Source organism: Drosophila arizonae, chromosome 2, assembly GCF_054131065.1.
Source record: "Drosophila arizonae isolate 15081-1271.41 chromosome 2, UAZ_ARI_1.0, whole genome shotgun sequence".
In the NCBI taxonomy this organism is placed as follows: Eukaryota; Metazoa; Arthropoda; class Insecta; order Diptera; family Drosophilidae; genus Drosophila; species Drosophila arizonae.
The window spans coordinates 8,294,851-8,316,222 of NC_142922.1; the positions used below are offsets into that span (position 1 = coordinate 8,294,851).

At 40.7% G+C, this 21,372-nt stretch overlaps 9 protein-coding genes across 10 annotated transcripts in view; 3 read left to right on the plus strand and 6 right to left on the minus strand.

Annotated features, from left to right (window-relative positions):
- Positions 1 to 12: 12 nt before the first annotated feature.
- Positions 13 to 1,417, minus strand: LOC108613140 (uncharacterized). The gene is made up of 3 exons (XM_018006400.2): positions 1,233 to 1,417; positions 755 to 1,177; positions 13 to 700 (listed from the first exon to the last, which is right to left on the minus strand). Exons 1-3 carry the CDS (start codon positions 1,265 to 1,267, stop codon positions 172 to 174), a joined length of 987 nt encoding a protein of 328 aa, XP_017861889.1. The 5' UTR covers positions 1,268 to 1,417; the 3' UTR covers positions 13 to 171.
- Positions 1,418 to 1,502: 85 nt separating this feature from the next.
- LOC108613042 (uncharacterized) lies at positions 1,503 to 5,594 on the minus strand. Its single transcript, XM_018006225.2, has 7 exons — positions 4,271 to 5,594; positions 3,550 to 4,208; positions 3,296 to 3,478; positions 2,644 to 3,222; positions 2,052 to 2,567; positions 1,824 to 1,994; positions 1,503 to 1,759 (listed from the first exon to the last, which is right to left on the minus strand). The coding sequence occupies exons 1-7, from the start codon at positions 5,483 to 5,485 to the stop codon at positions 1,609 to 1,611; spliced, it is 3,474 nt and encodes a 1,157-aa protein (XP_017861714.1). The 5' UTR covers positions 5,486 to 5,594; the 3' UTR covers positions 1,503 to 1,608.
- An 82-nt stretch (positions 5,595 to 5,676) lies between these two features.
- On the minus strand, positions 5,677 to 8,150 carry LOC108613078 (pyruvate kinase-like). Its single transcript, XM_089474462.1, has 2 exons — positions 7,693 to 8,150; positions 5,677 to 7,636 (listed from the first exon to the last, which is right to left on the minus strand). Exons 1-2 carry the CDS (start codon positions 7,801 to 7,803, stop codon positions 5,792 to 5,794), a joined length of 1,956 nt encoding a protein of 651 aa, XP_089330588.1. The 5' UTR covers positions 7,804 to 8,150; the 3' UTR covers positions 5,677 to 5,791.
- Positions 8,151 to 8,292: 142 nt separating this feature from the next.
- On the minus strand, positions 8,293 to 12,607 carry LOC108613084 (pyruvate kinase). Of its 2 annotated transcripts, none has more exons than XM_018006325.2 (4): positions 12,451 to 12,607; positions 8,879 to 10,274; positions 8,664 to 8,820; positions 8,293 to 8,593 (listed from the first exon to the last, which is right to left on the minus strand). In XM_018006325.2, the coding sequence occupies exons 2-4, from the start codon at positions 10,251 to 10,253 to the stop codon at positions 8,581 to 8,583; spliced, it is 1,545 nt and encodes a 514-aa protein (XP_017861814.1). In that variant the 5' UTR covers positions 10,254 to 10,274; positions 12,451 to 12,607; the 3' UTR covers positions 8,293 to 8,580. The 2 variants fall into 2 exon arrangements, with proteins under 2 accessions (XP_017861814.1, XP_017861806.1); XM_018006317.2 differs by lacking the exon at positions 12,451 to 12,607 and adding an exon at positions 10,776 to 10,988.
- Positions 12,608 to 12,730: 123 nt separating this feature from the next.
- Veneno (veneno) lies at positions 12,731 to 15,303 on the minus strand. The gene is made up of 5 exons (XM_018006253.2): positions 14,530 to 15,303; positions 13,549 to 14,466; positions 13,302 to 13,480; positions 13,033 to 13,235; positions 12,731 to 12,972 (listed from the first exon to the last, which is right to left on the minus strand). Exons 1-5 carry the CDS (start codon positions 15,148 to 15,150, stop codon positions 12,818 to 12,820), a joined length of 2,076 nt encoding a protein of 691 aa, XP_017861742.1. The 5' UTR covers positions 15,151 to 15,303; the 3' UTR covers positions 12,731 to 12,817.
- Positions 15,304 to 15,358: 55 nt separating this feature from the next.
- Positions 15,359 to 16,204, plus strand: LOC108613187 (putative OPA3-like protein CG13603). The gene is made up of 3 exons (XM_018006479.2): positions 15,359 to 15,630; positions 15,692 to 15,860; positions 15,925 to 16,204. The coding sequence occupies exons 1-3, from the start codon at positions 15,495 to 15,497 to the stop codon at positions 16,085 to 16,087; spliced, it is 468 nt and encodes a 155-aa protein (XP_017861968.2). The 5' UTR covers positions 15,359 to 15,494; the 3' UTR covers positions 16,088 to 16,204.
- Positions 16,205 to 16,340: 136 nt separating this feature from the next.
- LOC108613171 (putative OPA3-like protein CG13603) lies at positions 16,341 to 18,033 on the plus strand. Its single transcript, XM_018006457.2, has 3 exons — positions 16,341 to 17,046; positions 17,112 to 17,423; positions 17,496 to 18,033. The coding sequence occupies exons 1-3, from the start codon at positions 16,905 to 16,907 to the stop codon at positions 17,795 to 17,797; spliced, it is 756 nt and encodes a 251-aa protein (XP_017861946.1). The 5' UTR covers positions 16,341 to 16,904; the 3' UTR covers positions 17,798 to 18,033.
- Ndc1 (Nuclear division cycle 1) lies at positions 17,971 to 20,181 on the minus strand. The gene is made up of 2 exons (XM_018006304.2): positions 19,441 to 20,181; positions 17,971 to 19,381 (listed from the first exon to the last, which is right to left on the minus strand). Exons 1-2 carry the CDS (start codon positions 19,833 to 19,835, stop codon positions 18,052 to 18,054), a joined length of 1,725 nt encoding a protein of 574 aa, XP_017861793.1. The 5' UTR covers positions 19,836 to 20,181; the 3' UTR covers positions 17,971 to 18,051.
- An 82-nt stretch (positions 20,182 to 20,263) lies between these two features.
- The window catches only part of sba (six-banded), a 30,945-nt gene continuing 29,836 nt past the window's right edge, over positions 20,264 to 21,372 (plus strand). The window contains exon 1 of the mRNA XM_018006176.2: positions 20,264 to 20,390. The gene's annotated coding sequence lies outside the window, so the exon portion shown is untranslated. The remainder of the gene's footprint in view (positions 20,391 to 21,372) is intronic.

Below are 21,372 nucleotides of genomic sequence, written 5' to 3' on the forward strand. Positions count from 1 at the left end.
TATATCGATACATTTTTCACGTTACATACGATGAATCGATTCTTTTATTTCAAAATACAGGTATGGGATAATCCACTTATATCCAATTAAAACTATTTACAATTTTTTTTTTTACAAATTAGATCTAGTTCTCCTATCAATACATTTGCATCATAAGCCCGGCTTTCTCTTTTATGTCATAGATCTAAAGCAATTAGCTATGCGTTGGTCACCGTTGGTCTCCTGGGCCATATGGTGACCATTGTTTGCCATTGGCGTAATTGGCATCTCTATACCTGTGGGTTCTCCTTGTTCATCATTATCTCTTAAGCCGCGGAGCTCAAGCTCACAAATAAGCTGCGATACTCTCATCTTTGCTTCCGCGATAAGTTTAGGAGAAAGCGCTTTAACACTGGAGCTCACACTTTCGAAGAACAGATCAACATGATTTTTCTCTCTTAGGGGCGGGTGCGGTAGTTGAACTCCAATCAGTTCTCGAAATGATTCCATTAGCTCGTTCTTGTCCTGCTGGATTTGCATCAATAGTTTCAGTCCTTCTTTATTGGATGAAGAGTTAGCGTTGCGACTTGGGACCGATTTAATGATTGGTGGTTCTGGCTTTGCGCTCTTTGCTGTCATAAGGGCCGCTTGCGCATTGACAATCGGTGTTACTTGGAGCTGTTCCTGTGGGGCCTCCTCAATTACCTCGAAGTTATGGGTGCTGCCATTAAACATTACTTCAAATACTGCCTAAGATAATGAAAATATAAAGTACCTTTCTTCGATGACCCCATTAGGAGTAATTTCTGCAATTGGCTCCACCTCTAAAAGGTCATTTTCCTGTACTGTGCTCACTGGCTCCTGTTTCACCTCCTTAAGAGCGCGCTTTCGCTGGTGGTAGTATTTGCTGCGTTCTTGGCGTACACTTAACTCCTTTCGCACAGCACCTTCTCCCTTGGTCACCAGTGACTCCAAATTTCTTTTATGTTTCGTTGTACGTTCATGTCGCACCAAATGACAACGATTGCAATCAAGACGACATTGGCAAGCTCGACAGAATGGTTTGTTAGGATCATCAGCGGATCGCGTAAGCCATGGTTCGAAGAGGCTAAGCCATTTTTCACAAAACTTTTGGCTGTACTTCAGTTTTCCACATCCAGTTTTCACTTTACCTTTTTCTTTAATTTTTGCATCTTTCCTAAATGTATTTTAGTGCTTTTACTTCGGAATTTATTATGCTTATCAGTGCTTACCAGTCAGAATCAGATGTATTTTCGGAGAAACTCATCTTATTTACGATTTGCCCCCTAGTTTTTTTGTTTTGTTATTTGTTTATTTATTCACGAACGACATCGATATATTTGTCGACAATTTAATTTCATCGATAAGCAGATACTTTTTTGATATCGATTTATTACAGGTGCGTTGAGTCAACTAATTGAAATTCGTTTTTGTTTTAAGAAAGATAAAAGTTGATAACTGAAAAATTTTTAATGTAGTGCCAAAAAAAAAAAAAACAAACATTTATTAGTGATTTGTTCAGATATATGTAAAATCTATTTTAAAGCGCATTTGAGGCATATTGAATACATTTCGTAAATCTAGGATCTAGGATATATGTATATAGTTTTACTTTTTTAAATGCTGCTTGCAGTATTCCCAAATAAACAAAGAGCCAGTCACATGCACATTTAAAGAACGTACTACACCAAATTGTGGTATTTCTACAGCAAAATCTAATAATGCTATCAGATCCACTGGTATTCCGTGCTTCTCATGCCTATAATAATAAGAATTGATAATTAATATTAAGACATTAACTCATGCTTCTAAAATCAAATTACCCCAAGAGCAGAACACACTTTTCAGGAAATTTAAAATCTGTGAAGTTAGTGCTGTGTGCTGTTTGTTCTGCTCCCACAATTTTATATCCCTGGGATTGTTTTTCAATCAAATAGCTGGCCAGTGACTCGGGCTTGACTTCACCAATATTAAGAGTCTTCTCGGCGGTCATGCTGAAATCAAACGGAGTCATTTCAATATGCAATTAATTATAGAAGTAGTATACATACCTTAAATTAGTGAAGTCACTTTTAAGTGCAAAAGATTTGGCGCCCAAAATCAGGGTTTTAACGCCCAATACCTCACAGGTGCGCGCTAACCCGCCAAGATTGGGTAACTTATCTATGAGAGATGCAACCACTATAAGCTCCTGCTCATTCAATTGTTCTGAACTTTGGGCTAAGTCACTGTCTGTATATATATCGTTGATAGGATTAATTTTCCGCTGAACATTTAAATTAGCCGCCTTCACTAGAACTTCCGGTATAATTGGGGTTGGGTTCCTTCTCGCTTTCAATGCAGCTCGTGTCGCTTCTACCTTAGCTCTAAGCGCCTCATCAGTGATCATAGGTTTTTTATATTCATCAAATGGCGTATTGGTCATATACAAGATAATGTCAGCATTTGAGTAATTTGAGCTTATTTCCGGTAGTAAGAGACGGGTTTCATTGTTCAACTCATGCAACTTTGTACCCAAAGTCGTTTCAATGGTAGCCTTTATTGTATTAAGAATAGGCCATTCCATGCTACAAATAGTTCATAAATTAATGTTCTATACAAATTTATAATACAATAATATATTATCAATATTATTAAAATTACCTGCTTGTTTCGCACTTTACTGCAAGTTTATGCAGAACGAGTTGGGCGAAGAGTCGGGTTTGATAGTGCGCTCCCATTGTGTGCGGCAACAGTAAGTTTACAATGCATTGTAATTGTGTCAACTCGAGGACTTTCCAATTCAAAAAGCAATATATATGAGCTATGGAAATTATTGATACCTGCTGACTGGGTTTGAGCGTTGCCAATGATTGCATTCGATCCATCAACTCTTTGATGTCAGGAAGCAGCTGAGCAACAAGGCACTCATACATATAGCTAATGTTCAGTTGATCATTCAGCGCCAGCACAGCGTTCCACATTTCATCGGACCATTTGATTCCGTCCTTCAATATTAAAAGTGCTCTAGCAATGCGTATTTTGATCCTATGCTCTTTGCAATTTTCATAGTAACGCGGCTTCTTCACGTTCAACTCTTTGTTGATGTCCTGGAGTTCACTGCAGATGGCATTTACTATATCCGGCTTAGGTTTCTGCTTCAGGAAATATATGGATCTGGTTCGCAGGTCTACATCGTCGAATGGACTATTGTTAAGGCTGTCGATATATGCTAATTCAATGCTGTGTAGAAAAGAATATATATATATATAAATGTGTGTATTTAACTTTTTATTTTGTTATTCAGTGTTATTACCGTGCGTCTCCGGTGGTTATCTCGCCATTTAGGATACTTTCAAGAATTAAGGAATTGGGAATCGCGTTGGTTAAAATATACCACGATATGAGACCATTGCGATTATTAACTGTATCTCTTACAAGTTTCGTATTTTCATCATCGCTTAAAAACTTTATCGCATAGCTTACAACGCTCGCAGCGCTGTAAAAGTACATTCATTTATTTAATATAGAAACTGATGGTAATATGATTATTTACTGGTTTTTACTTACACTCCATCACAGTTGGGATGCTTGTTCGAAAGGTTTATCACGGTGGAGAGCACATTTGCTTCGTCTTCGATTCTTGTGTCGCTAAACTCCAATAGTTGGGTTAAGTGAGCCAACGTTGCTTTTGTGCCACTTTCTAGAAGATCACATGGCTGTAGCTGCAGCTCTTTTAATTGACTCCACTGTTCGAGGTTAGCCCGGACAAAACAATCGACGCAGTGCTCCAACACAAACGACTTTTCATCTTTGGTTTGACAGTTCAGACGCTGCAACATATGTTGTTGCAGTTCCCCAAGATTTGCGCTCTTCTCAAACATTTCAGTATCGATATTATATTGAGTTCTATAATAATGCAAACATGTCTGCTGTTGCTCAGGCTCCATGTCATTCAGCTTGAAAATTGGAAAGAATCGCCACCAACCGTGTTGCGAGCTAGGCAATGCACGTAATTGTTTTAAAAGTTCATCAATCAATATCATAATGCCATTCTTAAAGATAATTTCACCGCAACGTTTGTTGAAACGAGGAATCTCTTCGCCGAAGTTTTCGCAATTTTGTATCTTTCCCTTCAAACGTATATGGTCATAAAAATTATCGCTCACATTGAAAAGCGTCTCAATGAAGATCAGATAATCGCCCAGAGTCAAGCTGCTTATACTGGTCTACAATAATGGAAATAAAATATATTAATACTATTCAATATATGCGAAGAGCAGAAATTTACCTCGAGGAGATTGAACACAAGTTCATTAGCTTTTTGTCGCAAAGTTGCATTGGTTAATGCGCGAACTCGTGAGCTGAGTTGCAGGAGCACTTTTTTGTTTATGAGAGCTTTAATGGGTTTCATTTTGCTCAGCCAAAAGTGGAGTGGAACGGAGTGCCAGGGCACTGTGGCCAATGCTTCCAGGAACTCTTGTGCCTGGTTCTCGCCCGACATGAAGAGCTCCATATTTATCTCTGGCAAAAAGTAGCTTTCGACATTATACAGCTGTGTTCTGTTTGTGGCCGCTAGGAATTCAGGAAGCAGTTTGTATTGACACAACTTGGACACATCAAAGCGGTTGAAAAAAAATTCCAATGTCCAGCGCAAAACCAATATGTTGTTGTCCTGCAATAGCCGTGCATATAGAATGCGCAGCCAGATCAGCCAATCATCCTCCTTATTGCTCTCCGCAATACGGGGCAGCAACGTGCTCAGGGTGGGCAGCACTAAATGCGATTGTTGCTCCTCCAGGGTCTCCATTATGACAATGTAGGAGGACCACTGATGCTCATCGCATTTAAGAGTGTCGAGAACACGTATGCTCCGTCCAGCAGTGCTAGCAGTGGGTTCCTCTTGTACTATCATAAGAAGTTTCCTCATGAGAAAGTGTGCTGATCTGCGTTGCTCGCGAGCTTCTGATTGCAACAGGTCTTGTATAACAGCGTGTAGCTCAGATGAACAGGCGCTCTCGTCGCCCATTTCACGTAGGAAATCATCAAAGAGCTGCACCAGGATTTGGGCGGCATGCGGTTGTCGTTCGCTGCTTAGGCTTAGAGACCAAAGTTGACGTAGCAGGAATTTGCCATCGACCCGGGGAAACTTGCGGGCATGAATTTGCACACAGATAAGCAAATTGGCCACCAGCTGGCGATGAAGCCCATGTGGAATTCCGTCATCATCGCTCTCGGCGATGACAACCGAAATGAGTTTGTGAAATACCTTCGATCCAAACTTCACATTCCACCTGTTGTTGCTCTGCAGCAGGTTGTAGATGCACTGCAGTACGCGCTTAAGGGCCAATTCATTGTTCTTATGCAGATCAATTAAATCACATAGCAACTCATCCAGTTCGGCAATCTCTCCCAACAAGTTTTGGTTTTGAATATATGTTTCGACTGCCTGTACAACCGCGTTCGTTCCTGTTGCACTTATTGCTTTCCTTGGAGGCAGAGACATTTTAAATTCGCTGCAGTTATTAATCACCCAACAAGTAGTATTAGTCACTCTATTGTTATTATTTCACAAGTCAGCTTTTGACTTGTCTACCAATCGATAAGCGTGGGATGCCGTCGATTAATTGATTAACCTGCAATATCTATCGATAAAATTTATTATCAGTCTGGCAGCACTATAATAACGTGCAACAATTTTTCAATTGACAATATTCATTTTTTTATTGACAATATTAGACGTAAAATATACATTTTTGGTTATGCATTCAAAAATATTATTAGCTTTAAGAACTAATTTTCTTCTCCGCGTCTACTTGCACGATTTGTCTCCCTTCTCTTTCTTTACCTTAGCACATATTCGTATGCACTTTGATACTATTGGATCATCCGAATCACATTCACCTCCTTTTTTCTGTTCTTTTGATTGTTTTTCCGAATCACATTCACCTCCCTTTTTTGGTTCGTTTAATTGTTTTTCGCACTTGTTTATTCCTTCTGTATGTTTGCTGCAATTTTTTTTACTTTCTTTTTTCGTTTCTTCAACGGGCTTCTCTTTAGCGTCGGGAGTTTTAGTGGATTTGGAATCCTGACGATTTTTTTTTGTATACAAGAGGCGAAATGTTATCCTCTCTGCCTCTAAGGCATTTACAATCATAAGTGTCATAGGTTTTTCTGGATCCACGATTTTCATCTTAGCCATATACTCTAACCCAATATTTAGAATAGTCGTAAAATCTTTGCAACCATTGGTCATTACCTCTGGAACGATCGGATAGATACCGCGATAAATAGTTGCTTGTCGTGCTACCCTTCGTATACCGGTGAGAAAAACAATAGGACATCTGGGTCGAAATTGACTAATTAAATTAGGCACAACCGGACATGGGCTCGCTACGACTATGGCAGTGGCTTGACCCAAGGAAGCAATCTCACTGATCCCGGCCGTAATCGCCGAAATATTGTCGGACGATGATGATTTCATGTAGGTCTTCACTTCGTTCTGTAATCGTTCATACCATAGCACATTTTCCACCTTTGCACAAATTTTCGCCATGCATTTAACACACTCGACCGGGTATTTGCCCTTGGCCGTCTCACCAGACAGCATTACGCAGTCGGCGCCATCAAATATGGCATTGGCGACATCCGAGGCTTCGGCGCGCGAGGGCCGTGGCTTGCTCGTCATGGAATCCAGCATCTGGGTGGCACATATGACGGGTTTGCCAGCCATGTTGCATTTCGCTATTATGGACTTTTGCGCCAGTACAACTTCTTCGGTAAGGATCTCGATACCAAGATCACCGCGAGCCACCATGATCCCATCCGAGGCCTCAATTATATCATCAATATTATGCATTCCCTGTTGATTCTCAATCTTTGATATGATTTGGATGTGCTTGCCTTTTGGTCCCAGCACTGCACGAATTTCACTAAGGGCATTGGCATCACGTATGAACGATGCAAAGACCATGTCCACACCATGCTCCACACCGAACTGCAAGTCCTTTTTGTCCTTTTCCGAAACAGATGGCAAATCAACTGGAATACCAGGAAGATTCACACCCTTATGAGATCCCAACTTTCCGCCATTGACAATCTCGCAAATAACTTCTGACTCAGTCGTCTCCGTAACGCGCAACGCAATCTGTCCATCATCGACAAATATTAAGTTTCCTTTCTTGACAATCTTTGGCAACTGTTTATAGTCTACGTATATAGTATCTTTAGTGCCATTTGACTCCAAATCCTTGTTGGTGGATAACTTGATTTTATCACCTTGCTTTAGATCCACTTCTGCAGTATGGCTGCCCGATATTAGACCCGTACGTATTTCTGGTCCCTTGGTATCCAATGCAATAGCCACGGGCTTGTATACTCCAACCTGGGTCGCATAGCACTCGATGGCCTTCCTTGCCTCTTGTATTGTATTACAATGGTAATCGTATGTGCCATGCGAGAAGTTTAATCGGACAACTCGCATCCCGGCTTCGATTAGCTTGACTAGCACGTCCGCCTTGTTGGATGCGGGTCCAATCGTGCAAATGATGCCGCTTAACGCATAACTCAATGTGGGTGCATTGAATCGCAGACGAGATTGATAGTCCAATTGCGAGGAGAACGGCCCTCGGTCCAGAACTACCTCAGGTTTCTTATCCTACAAGTATAGACCTTAATACTAAGCAACAGTATATAGTCTCTATAGACGCTTACACATTCCAACTTGGCACTGGTGGAGTAATTAGCAGAATCAAGTTGTACCCGTGGCAGCAAGATCTGCATGGGCGCAGACACTCGGGTTGTGAATCGTGTAAATAATGTCATCAATCTGCGAAACTTTTACAGAATAAAACTTAATTTTGGCATATGAAATTTTGAAAAAAAAATGTTTATTTGATTTTGATTAAATAGTAAACTACATAAAAAAAAAAAAAAAATCCAACAATTAAAAGGCAAAGGCAAATCAATATGAATGATATAAATATGCCCCTGTTAAATTTATGTTTAAGTATTCCACACATATATCAACAACAGTAAACAACGGCATCTGTACTATATAAGCCTCTAAATTAGAAAGTGAATAAGAACCAATCAATACCAGTTAACGCAAGCCAATTAACCGGCAATAAAGGTTAGAGTAGACACAAATATTATTTTAGCTAACGACTTTATCGATTTTATTTCAATAGGTAATTCAATTCAATTATTTAGGGCTCTCATACATTTTGAACGATCTTTGAAGGTCAAAACATTAGCTCTTAGACTGGCAGTAACTTGAATTCGTACACTTCACTAGTGGAAATCGAGGTAGCATTATGTATACATATAGTTTTTATTAATCTTTGTTACTATAAAGAACTCTATATTTAACAATGATAAATTATATTTGTATGCTTGTATTTGTGTGTATGTGTGAAGGAATGACTCCATGGAGTCATTCAGTGGCGCTCTGACAGCAGTTAAATATATCCAATCTCGTTATCCAATAATCCATATATATTTGTTGAGAATTTTTAATAAATTAACTTGGTTAATAACAGTAATTGATGCACGCGCACAGCGCTTAAAACACGGGCGCAGTGTCAGCCACTGATAACAGGCTTATTCGACGGTGCTGTAAGATGGGTGAAACGTAAGTTGAGGCTATATCGGAGCTTTCAGTCAGCAGTCAGCAGTCTACTTACACAATACGAATGGTGTTGGTGAAGCCGGAGCCCTGCTTCCAGCCAGTGACAATGACCACAGAGTCGCCAGCCTTGATGAAGCCGTTCTTCTTGCCCACCTGCAAGCCGAACTGGACACGCACATCAACATCCTTTAGCCAGTCGCTGAGGGCGGGCTCTGTGAAATTGATTGCACATGAGATTAAGAAACTCAAACCGAGGGACGTAACACCTACCCTTGTAGATAAGTGGCACCAAGCCACGGTACAGATGAGCCTGCCGAGCAGTTTGCGCAAAACGCGTGACGGCAATGATGGGGCAACGTGGGCGATACTTGCTCACCAGGAATGCGGACTTGCCGCTGGTGGTGATCACCACAATGGCGGCTGCCTTGGCCTTGTTGGCTGCCTCGACAGCGGCAATAGCCGCAGCATGGGCAGCATCCAAAGTGGTTGCGGAGGCTGCACGCACCAAATCCGCAAATAAATTCTGGTGCCACAGGGCAGCCTCGGCCTCCTTGCACGTCTTGGCCATGGTCAACACACACTCCAGAGGATAGTCACCCTTGGCTGTCTCACCAGACAACATGACACAATCAGCGCCATCGAGCACAGCGTTGGCCACGTCCGAGATTTCGGCACGAGTGGGACGTGGTTTCTTCACCATGGACTCCAACATCTGAGTAGCGCAAATAACGGGCTTGCCGGCCTTGTTGCAACGTGCGATCATTGCCTTTTGGGCCAGGAACACCTTCTCGGCGGGTATCTCAATGCCAAGATCACCACGAGCGACCATGATACCGTCACCGGCCTCAATGATCTCGTCCAGATTGTGCATGCCCTGCTGGTTCTCAATCTTAGAGATGATCTTGATGTTCTTACCCTTCTCGCCCAAAACTTTGCGGATTTCGGTCAGAGCGGCAGCATTGCGAATGAACGATGCAAAGATCATGTCCACATCCTGCTCTACACCGAACTGCAAGTCAGACTTGTCCTTCTCGGACACAGCTGGCAAGTCGACGGGCACGCCGGGGAGATTGACACCCTTGCGGGAGCCAAGAGCACCACCGTTCTCCACCTCGCAAGTCACCGTGTCCCCGGAGACCTCGCGCACAACCAGCGAGATGAGTCCATCGTCGACAAACACGCGATTGCCTGGCTTCACCACGTTGACAATGTTCACGTAGTCCACATAGACAATCTCCAGAGAGCCCTTCTCTAGGAATTCCTTGTTGGTGGTCAGCTTAATAGTCTCGCCCTTCTTCAGCTCAATCTCAGCAGTGCCGCTGCCGCCGATGAGACCAGTACGGATCTCGGGACCCTTGGTATCCAGGGCGATAGCAACTGGGTGCTCGTATCCCAGCTTGGCCGAATAGTTCTTAACAGCCTGTCGCACATTGGCCACCGTCTCAGCATGGTATTCGTGCGAGCCATGAGAGAAGTTCATGCGCGCCACATTCATGCCAGTGGCGATCATCTTCTCCAGCATCTCGACACTGCGCGATGCGGGTCCGATGGTGCACACAATTCCAGACAGACGCACATGGGGCACAGGCGAGTCGAACTGCAGGCGGCACATATGCTCTAATTGGCTCTCAGCTCCGGCAGCCATATTTTGTGGTACTTCGTTTGGCTGCAATAAAAATGAAGCGGATATTAAATACAATTTCCAATAACCAACATAATTATCGCTGTCAATGAGGTGGATAATAAACTTCTGCTGACTTCGGCGGTTTATGGTTCGTTATATCGATATTCGCCTACCGACACGCAAATAGAGAGCGACACAGAGCGCGCAAGAGCTGGGAATAGCAAGAGCGGGCATCGCACGCATGAGAGAGCGACAGCTAGCGAGAGTGGGAGTGGAGGTGCGACAGACGCAATACGAGAGACTGACAGACGGAAGAGATTTTATGCATCGGCAACGGTGCGGCGCTGCATCTGTGAAGGTCACAACTTTTGCATCTGCTATAAGCCAAAAAAAATTAAAACAGTTGCATAATAATATTGCCACAAAACTGTTGGAATAACTGCTTTGATTTCTTTTTAAGCTGATAGGCATATCTTTATGGATATATATACATATAAGTTAAAAATGTTCCGCGAATTCTGTACACTGTGGGGGACTCCTTACCTTCAGCTTCGGTGCCTCATCATAAATTGTTACGTTAACCATTTTGTTGCCTACTAGATTGACAGTGTATAAACCACGACAATTATATTTCGAGTGTTGCCCAATACGGATACGGATGATACGCACAAAACAGATACTGACGATGCGTTGTATGGCAAGAATGATTGCGTTCAAAACCTAAGCGAAACGGGGTTTTTCACACAATGACATAAAACGTTCGACTGGCCGAGTCTGGGTGGAAAATTTTTGGCAAAAGCATTCAGAAAGTCGGTAATGCACAATGAGCGCAAAACCACGAGACTCTGGTGAAAATGCCAAACGAACGGTTCTCCCACGGAGCCGAGAGAGCGCGGCGCCGCCAGTGGTGCAAACTGGCGAACGGCAAAGACAAACGGCAACAGGCCACCCCTAAAAAGCCGCCCAGCACAATAACGAGCGGCATTTCGCAAAAGTTTATCTCTAGAAAAAAGCTCGATATTTAGCTGTCAGACTAGCGGTGCCAACCACAAAGCTCAGTCAGCTGGCCATATGTCTGAGCTCAATAATACTTGTGATCGGTGAGAGTGTAAACAAAAAAATGATCGTCAGCTGTTGGAAGCCGAAAATAAACACACACTAAAAGTATCAAAAATAAAAGCAATAAAAAATTCTAATTATCAGCTGTCGAGTACGGAAAACGCCGCCGCTGACAATGCCGCGTTAGCTGCTGACCTTGAATTGAACGGAATAATATAATCTCCATACAGCATAGCACGCATGCTCTCTATCGCTCTATCTCACTCCCACCTCCCACATGATGCGATTGCGTGGAAGGCGCCAGCTGGGGGGGTGCTTGACGCGTGACACGCACACCACTAGCAGAGCTTTTGCAAAGAGCGCTTTAACGAACCAAAGCAACAGCAACAACAACAGATTAAAGAAAAAAGTTCTCTTTCAGTGAAAGTGCTTTTACCAATTTCCAAAAGGCTATTGGACTCTGCCCTTGAACCTGCTTACGAAGGACATTGTCACAGTAAATGAAGTTACAGCATACAAATTACGCTCTGTTAAAAGTCGACAAGCAATCAAATTCAACAAATTGAAATGAATTAAAGCCGGCAAATTTTAATCAGCGTTTAATTACTCATCGCCGTGTCGTGGGATTTCGTATTTTTTTCAGACATTTCCTCATACACATATATAAATACATAAGTATATGCAAATATGCTGTGTATATATAGAAGTGATAAAGGTACTCAATTTAAGGTTAAAAGCAAAATAATTGACACTTGGTGATTATTATTGCATTTTCCAATGGCGTGTTTGCTCTATATGTTTGCAAGAATGTATGAGTGCTCCACTGTGCTTTTGTATGGAATGACTTCTATTTCACCTTTACATATTTTTTACCCGCGCATCAGCCGGTCACACAAATGAATATGTCAGTGTGTGTGTGTGTATTGCAAAGTCAGTGAATGTATGTATGGATCAGTTAATTTTCATAATACGGGTAAAGTGTTTGCATCATCGGCAAAGTAAAGCATAATTTGGCAAAACTACTCTTTCATTAGGCATTATTTTATCGCACTTATATACATATTCATTTACATGAATTTATATGACGACATATTATTAGTAATATATATATGGTATGGAGATTATATGATATATGATTATCATCCGTTTAATATCTTACCTTGTTTAAGTGTTGAAAATAACGTTAAGGGATAGATGTATTCCTTCTCCTGTTTCGGAATTTATTTATTTTAAATGCACAGGCTGTGTATACACCGTCACCAAAATACGAGCTGCGAGTTGGGGGCGATCTGTTTTGCGACTAAGAACTTTTTTCGATATGCCGCAATAGAAAGTTTAAGTAAACTAATATCGAATAACAAGTATTAATCGATACCTATCACGATATCTATTTTCGTTACAACAATCGATATTTTTTTAAATTTGCATGATTGACAACATTATAGGCTTTCATTAAAATATTTATTAAACACACATATTTTATACATATATTGTGTTTTGAGTGTAGTGCAAGTTCACAGGAAGCTTTAAGGCATTTTGTTAAGTGCATCGATTAAAGCGTTGCATCTGATCATTGCCATATCCTGTAAATAGTTAACAGCATCGACGTGCAACACCTTATGCATTTGCAACTTTTCCTGTAAAAAGTTCATTTGTGCCTTTGATGGCCGATGAGGAAAACCTGTAAAAAAAATAATTGATTTAATACTAAATACGATTACAGCAAGTTGAAATAAACAACCTTCTATGAGGCAAACGTTTGTATGACACGGCACATTTAAATCTGGTGGATAGCGTCGAATGTCCTCTTCTGTTACAGTGGATACATTGGTAAATTCAATATACATAACATCGTATGTACGGGTAAACTGATTCGTTTTAATATCCATTACCTTGGCACGATACCAAGCATCTTCAAATTTGGCAATAACATATTCCCTGAGTCTGAAAATTTAAAAATGTATTTTGTATTACAGTGATTGACTGACTCTTTAATTTATATTTACTCACACAGGTTTGTATGGCTGCTTGTCCTTGATTTTGGACAAGCGAAAATGCAAATCGGAGAAATGACGTGCATATTGACTTTCAAAGGCGCCAATAATACCCCTTGAAACATTTGAATTGTCCACAATGGAAATATCGACCCCTTCTCGCGATTTGATGACAATGCGACACGTTTCGAAGGGCTGTAAAAATGGTATGCAATTTGTTAGGAATTATCTGTATAAATTAAGAAAAAATTTCATTTAAATACCGCAATTAATAAAGGTTCAGAATAAGTTTTAGCAATGGACGTGCTTGGCTTTTGATTATCTGCTTCATTTGTTTTGATATCCGTGGGTATTTTGTTTATAGTTGTAATATTTTTTATAATCTCCCAAGTGGAATTGCCGTTTTTGGTAGTTTCATCAAGAGGTACAGGCGGAATGGTATTTAACTCTATATTCAAATTAGGTGGAATATTTTCTTTGGCTTTTTCATGTTGATCTGATGACTCCTCATCTAAGCTCTGTAAGTTGTGTATTTTATTATCTTCTTCAACATTGGCAGCTGATATTTGCTCCTTTGTCAAATTCACTTCCTTATTGTTTAGAAATTGATCAGCTTTCGTTGTGGGTTGAGTTTCCAATTCAAATTCCGCTTTAGGTGGAGCCTTTGGCACTGAGATTTCTGGTGTAGAATCATCCATTTTTGACTCTAAAGCTAAATTGTTCTGTGCATCTGATTTGGCACACACTAATTTTTTCTCAGACGGAATCGCACTACCAATGAGATGCAATTTTGATAAATATTCAATGATCTGTAAATTCAATGATTTGCCTGTATCTACATGATGTAAATCTATTTGCCTATTATTGTCATACTGTAGTATAAACCGCTTATTCTCGAAATTGGAAACGAACTTGAGGACTTCATGACTCATTGGTGCGTTCGGAACGCCCTTCAGCTGAAGCTCCATGACACTGCAAGGTAGTTGCATTATTTCGTTGCTTATCTCACGAATTTCAACGCTATTCCTTGGCTTGACAAAGCCCAAGTCCAGGTATTGAAGGCGCACACATGAGCCAGGAATTATTTTAACACGTCGGAATTGATCTTGATACTTGGCTAGGGCGTACGACAAGATCTTCGGCTTATCTATTTTGTTCATCTCTTTCCCCAACAAATGAACCTAAAAATACAGTTTATATTACAATGAAATATATTCAATATAAGCATAAATTCACACACAAACCTTTCGGCAAATTTCTGAATATTCCTTCTCAGCATTTTCGTTGGCCTCGCGCACGAAACAACGATTTACAAATCGAAAGCCAGTAATATAAATAATGTCTCCACTTAGAGGCATAGCTATACAAGGCGGAGGAACATTTATTTTAATATTCGTTTTCTTTGAAGTGTTGTTATTTAAGCCATTGCTGCTTTTGTTGTTGTTGTTTTTGATGTTGCTGCTGCTGCTGCTGCTGCCTCTTGCCATTACTGATACGTCTGCTTTGTAAGCCTTATCGTATTTGCGTCCGCTTTCTGTAGTTGCAGTAAGAGGAGCTGCTTCATTTTGCCTTTCGCCTAGGTTAGCTTTTTCTTCGTCGACTTTGTTAGCAGTGACGACATTGTCGCAAACTTGTTGAATACCTGGCTGTGATGGCATTTCCATAATACCAAAAGCTGAGCATTCTAAGGGATGCACCAGAGCGGGTATTGAAAAACATATATACCTATGACGTTGCCAATCATTTAGCTGACATTTCTTCGAACAATAAAAATCACCACAACGATGGCAAACTACACGGGTTTTTGTGCCACAGACCACACAGCATCCGCTGATTGCTGGCTTTAAGACCTCAAGGCTATCCATCCCGAACAACTTGGTTTTCACACTAATTTACACTTTTCAAATGCCCAACTTTCATAGAAGATAGCGATTTAGGAAAAAAAGAATACATCGATATTTTGTATAGTATTTGCTATCGATTTAAGAAGTGTGCTTGCGATACTCAACGATGCTACGAATTGGTACACAATTATTTTAAACCTTATTTGTACTGGAATACTGAATATACTTTCAAATGTTTTTGAAAATAGCCTTGAAAATTGTATTTGCAATTTGAAAGGCTTTCAAAAGAAATTGTCGTACATTGTATTCCTTTGGATTTTTATTCATGATGACAGAAATTATAGATTAAATTGTAATGTTTAATAATGGCTCACTTTCCTCTTTTAAAACTAAGCTTGTTAGCTTTGAAACAAATTAGTAAGCCAGTAGTCAAAAGCATAAAAGACACCGCTAAAACCAATGAGCCATTGCGTAAATATTTAGTCGTCCCAACAGCACAAAGTAAGAAGTTTTTTATATCGTAGCTAAAAGTTTACGATATTGTATTATATACAATCTGTAGCCTATCATTGGATTGGGGTAAGAACAAAAATGCGAATACTTGGCATGAGCCAACCAAAATATATACCGCCCTTAAACAACGCGCTGGCAATCCAAACCGGAAGTGAATTAGTGGGTGAACTGCTGATCTTTATAATTGCTGTCAGCTTGCTATTATTGGAGTTCTCACGGTATGTTTCATTTTTGCTTGTGTTTTTGAAATTTATAAAAGAAAAAGGCTGTAATTTATTAAAGGCAAGCGCGGAACGAAGCGTTGAAGAACAGTCAACGTCAGGCTGAGAAGGTAAAGTTGAAACATGAGTTGGAAACTTTGAATGATCGGGTTTTGAACCAAACACGCGAAATAATAAATCTTAAGGCACAGCTCGTAGAATTCATGGATCTTCATGAAAGCTAACAACAAATTGTTCAAAGTTTTGTATTAAATCAAATGATTTTCGGCTTTCTGTCAAACAATATGCTTCTACAATTTTATTTTTAATTTTTTTACTCTAATAAATTTTGGTTATCGAAATGGTCTCTGCATATCCTATCGGAAAGATTGCTGTACTTGGAATTAAGCAGATCGCCACTCCATTCAGCAAAGTTTTAAAGACTTTTGCCCAAAACAATTCAATATTTAAAAAGTATATTTGTGCTCCGGCTGGTCAAATAATACATTGGATCGAGACAAGATCAAAAATGCACATGCTAAGACTACCTCAACCCAAAAGAGTTCCTAAGCTCTCGGATGATATGGCTATCAGCATGGGAGCAAACCTTTTAAGCGAAGTTTTTACAATGGGCTTAGGCTTACTAATGATATACATCGAATCTTCACGGAAAGCAAAAAAGGATAAGGTGAAGAATGACTTACACAGGGAGAATCAAGAGAAGCTAAGAATAGAAATAGAAACACTGAATAATCTGCTCGATTGGCAGAAAAAACAAATATATATAATACGTGAGCAATTAAATGAATTTGAAAGAAATAGTCTTTAAGACAAAAATCACTAGTATTATTTTTGAAGATTCATTGCTTTTATTCGCATTTCAAAGCTTTAAGTCTCAAAATCTTTCATGTTTCTTAAATATCGATTAACACAAATCGTGTATCGTCTCGCGTGACCCACTCAACACGCCACTTAGAAAAACAGCTGTGTTCCTCGATCGCCAGCCCTGGTTTGCCTATAGTTTTCTGTGCCGAGATTTTGTAATATAAATTAATATAAGAGATGGTTATTGGAGTATTTCCAGCCGCCAAACTTGGCGTGCTGGCAATTAAACAAATTAGCAAGCCCATTGCCAATGTTATAAAGTCCAATGCAAAATCAAGTCCATTCTTCAGGAAATACATATGCATGCCGCCGGCACAGTGTAAGCCAAATAAATTCATATGATATAAAGGTAATTAATGCCGCTCAATTGTCGTTCGCTTACAGTTTACAATTGGGTGGAGGTAAAGACTAAGATGTGGGCACTGAATCTTGGACGGCCAGTCACGGTGCCTCCTTTGAATGAAGCCATGGCCATTGAGCTGGGCGCCAATTTGCTTGGAGAGTTTATTATCTTTGCCATTGGCGCCGGTTTGCTGATATTTGAGTATTCGCGGCAAGCGATTAAAGAGAATAAAAAGAATGAGGCTCTTCAATTGGAGAAAATGCAGCTGACGAACACGCTGACTGAAATGAACTTTCGCCTGGAGCGTCAGGATGCACAAATTCGAGAAATGACCCGTGTTCTGGCGGACCTAGGTGCGTGACTATATATGGATATATATTTAAACATAATAGCTTTACTACAAGGATATTATCTGCTTCCATTAGATTCACGCAGCATTTTTAAGTGGCACAAAGAACCGTTGCAGGAGTATGTGCCCTTCGATCCCAGTACACCAGATCAGAGCGCCAGCGCCAGATATCCTAAAACATATTTGGGCTCATACGATCCCGAGGGCGGCATGACATTCCGTGCGCTCAACTATCTGCAAACACAGATCTTTATCGATGGTCGCAATCGAAAAGGAAAGCAAGCTCTGCAGCACATGGATGAGGTGGCTGAAAAACTCGAAAGATCATTTGGCGAGACGGTAAACAATGCTGCGTTGCCCGTGAAATCACTACAATGACCAAATCTGAATAAGGATCAGGATTTGGCCCTACTCATGTATGCACTGACACTGGTAGAACAATAGTTCGCATACAAAATGTCACACCAAATCGATAAACTGCTTGATTTAAACAAATTTAATTGTTAAATCTACTTATATATACTATATATAGATAGGTTAAAAGTCAAGTGTAAATGTAAATGTATTTATTAATTTTTATTGTTACTAAAGAACAAACTATGAGAGATGTTTAACCAAGTGTGTATGACTTTCTATCCTTGATAAACGAACGACTGTAGCTGTCGCAGCTCTTCGCCTGATGAGGTCAGATCCCCAAGGTATTTATAGAACGATATGCAAATGTTGTAGAGACTACGACGAACAGCATAACGTAAATGATTGAAGTTGCTGCTGTTTGTGCGAAAGTTGGGCATGCCGTTGGCCAGTCTGTCCACTTCACATTTGAGGCGATGCAAGGCCTTGATAATAGCCGGCAAATCATCCTGCACAATGCCATAATTATCCTCCTTAATGGATGCGACGCATATCTGAGCCAGCGCTTGCGTCAACCATATCACTGGCAGTGCATTCTCTAGGAGAAATTCAGTTTTGGCACCTTCGGGTTCGTAGAAAAAGTAAACGATGCCAGGAATACGATGCAGCACTTCCTGCAATAACTCCTCCAACTTCGTCGACGTGCGCTCACACCAGTTGGGTACACGGCGAATGCTATCCGTGCTCTTAGTATTCCAATCCCTGCTGGGACCTTCAGCATGTTGTGGCGCAACAACAGGTCGAATGCCATGCAATTGATTGTATTGTCGTAGCAGCAACTTCTCTGCTAGAAGTGCGCTGCTCGTATCGCTGTAAATTGGCTGATCCACGTTGCTCTTTCGCATCGAATTACTAAGCTCATCGGTAAAGCTGCCCAAGATGCTAAGGCATTGGTCGCAGAGTGCGCGCCAGTTAGCTGGCCGATTACCCGGCTCAGTAAGCTGGAAGATTTCACTACGCACTGACGAAGTCTGGCGTTGTGCTTCCTGATACAAGAAATTAGCAGCCAAACACTGTACCACATAAACATTGAAGACTCCCAGGCCGGCCACAATAGTGAGCTCCTGTTCACTGGGAACGGAAAGGCGATGACGTGCAACAGTCATTGGTAGAGGCTCCGAGAGTATTGCGGCATAAAAGCAACGCATTAGACGCATATTGCTAACTATCTGAGCGCCCAGCAACCAGGCATAGAATAGTAAGCGTCCATTGGTGATCACGTCTACAATCCCAAGCAGCCTGTCGTCCGTGTCCACGTTGAGTACAATACTTAGACGATATCTTAGAAATGTGCCGAATAGCCAAAATACAAATGTGTAGCAAATCGTCGGCATCACTGAACTCATCGGCGCCTTCAGCAGCGTAGCATAGAGCACTTCGCGTAGCTTCTCTGAGCGCGACTGCTCAGCAAAGTCGAAATCAATGGAAGCCTCTTCCTGCATGTACTCGGTGGCAAAGTAATAGGCGCCAGCGCAAAGGCCCATGCCCAGCAAAAAAATGTGGTAAGAGTTCACACAGTCCTGGCCATATGCCTTGAAGATAAAGTGACTGTAAAGGTAATCAAATAGTACAATAATAATAATAATAATTATATTAAGGCCACATACCGGTAATCCGTGTGTAAATATCCTGTGTATAGCCATGCAGTTAGGTAGCCCACAATTGCATGAGCGAACAGAAAAAGTAGTTTTTGCGGACCATTGTGCAGCAGCCACCGATAGCGTGTGGGCCAATAGCGACGCTCGGCTAGATGTTGATGGGAGAGCGTCATTCCATAGAATACAATAGCGCCTAGTAATGGTATGCAGGCGAACCATGTGTAAAAGCTGCACACCAAACGCAACGAACTCATAATCCAATTCAGGGGATGAAATAATTCAAAATTTATTAACAACAGAAATACGGTGAGCAATAGGAATTGTACTCCGACGCTGAGTAATACGGCGCGCACGCAGCGGCCAAACAGCAGCAATTTGCAAGTATTTAGAGCCGCCTCGGACATTGTTGCGGTCAAAACACCACTTTTAAGTAATTAAATATATACAAAATTTAAGCTTAGAATTTGAGAACGTATGATTCCTGAAGTTGCCGGCACCGCGCGCTTTGTTGTTACCTATTCCGTGTTGCAGTGCTTAAATAATCGATATGTAAATCGATTTGGTTACGACAAAAAAATTTTATTTTCCAAAGGCCAACTGTTTATTTTCGGAATTCAACAACTTTCTTTTCTTTCTTATTGTTCTATGAATAAAAATAATAAGTTGCTATAAATTTTACATGGCAAGTGAATAGGCACTACCGACATATATTTTGCGGTAATACCACTGTGTTATAGTAACGTAACGTAAGCGCAAAATGAGCAACGTAAGAAACGATTTATCGATAGTATCGGCAGGGATAGTTACGATTTTAGTAATACAATGAATATCGATACAGATATATTGAGAACTTTCACATCGCTAGTTTCTACTAGTGAATGGAATTTTGGGCAGTCGAAAAATTCCAAAAACAAATGCGCGCACACGGAGAAGTGAAATAATTAGCATAATTTCGATTCGTAAGTGGCTGTGAAAAAAATCAAAGCTTATGTTTTAATATCACATCATTTTTCCTATTAAGGTGAAAAAAAAAAAACAAACAAATTAAAAAAAATCCATAGTTATTGAGTAAAATATTTCGTGTGCGCGTACGAGAGTCGAGTGTTGAATCGTCGTTCGCTCGGTTGTCAATGTTGCGTGAATAAAGCTAACGAATGAAATCGTTGTAATTAATTCCCATTTAATTGCTGTTTGTGCATAATAAAGTTAAATCAACGTTTAGTCAAAATGATGTTAAAATGCTCTAAGCTACCAGTTAAATATATTCAAACACTGTAATGAATATGTGTATTTAGGTGTGTGTTTGTGTTAGTAAGTGCAGCAGCTGCCAAAAAAGCGCATGTGAAATGCAGATAAGCATTTGAGGTCACTCGACGTATTACAATTTTGTGTACGCGCGCGTGTGTGTGTATGTGTATGTGTACGCTTGTTTCCCTTGGCTGTATTCTTATTATGATCATTAGAGCAGAACCGGAGGGCAGGTGGTGTCCACACATGAGCAGACAGACAGACAGACAGACTGAGTTACGCATTAATTATATACACACATGTAAATTTACATACGGATGCATAGCATAGCTATGCAGGAATTTGTGTGTGTACATAAATATATTTATGTATGTACACACATATGCACACGCACACACATGCATGTATGCTATTAAAAAGTGACAACACAAGAACAACAAGCGTTGCGTCTGGCAAATTGTTCTGCTTTACGCGCATAATAAGTATTTAGGCAGAACAAATTTTTTCATAAAACAAAACGTTTCGTTGGGCTGAGATGAGCTGAGCGTCGTGTTCACTGTGCTCTCGCTCCTCAATACTCCGCCACTTGTCTCCCCCGCCTGCTTACTCTTTAGCCATTGTCGTTGTCGTTGTTGTTGTTGTTCTTGTCTACTGGCGACTGCGACTGCGACCGCGACGTTGGCGGCTGCTTCA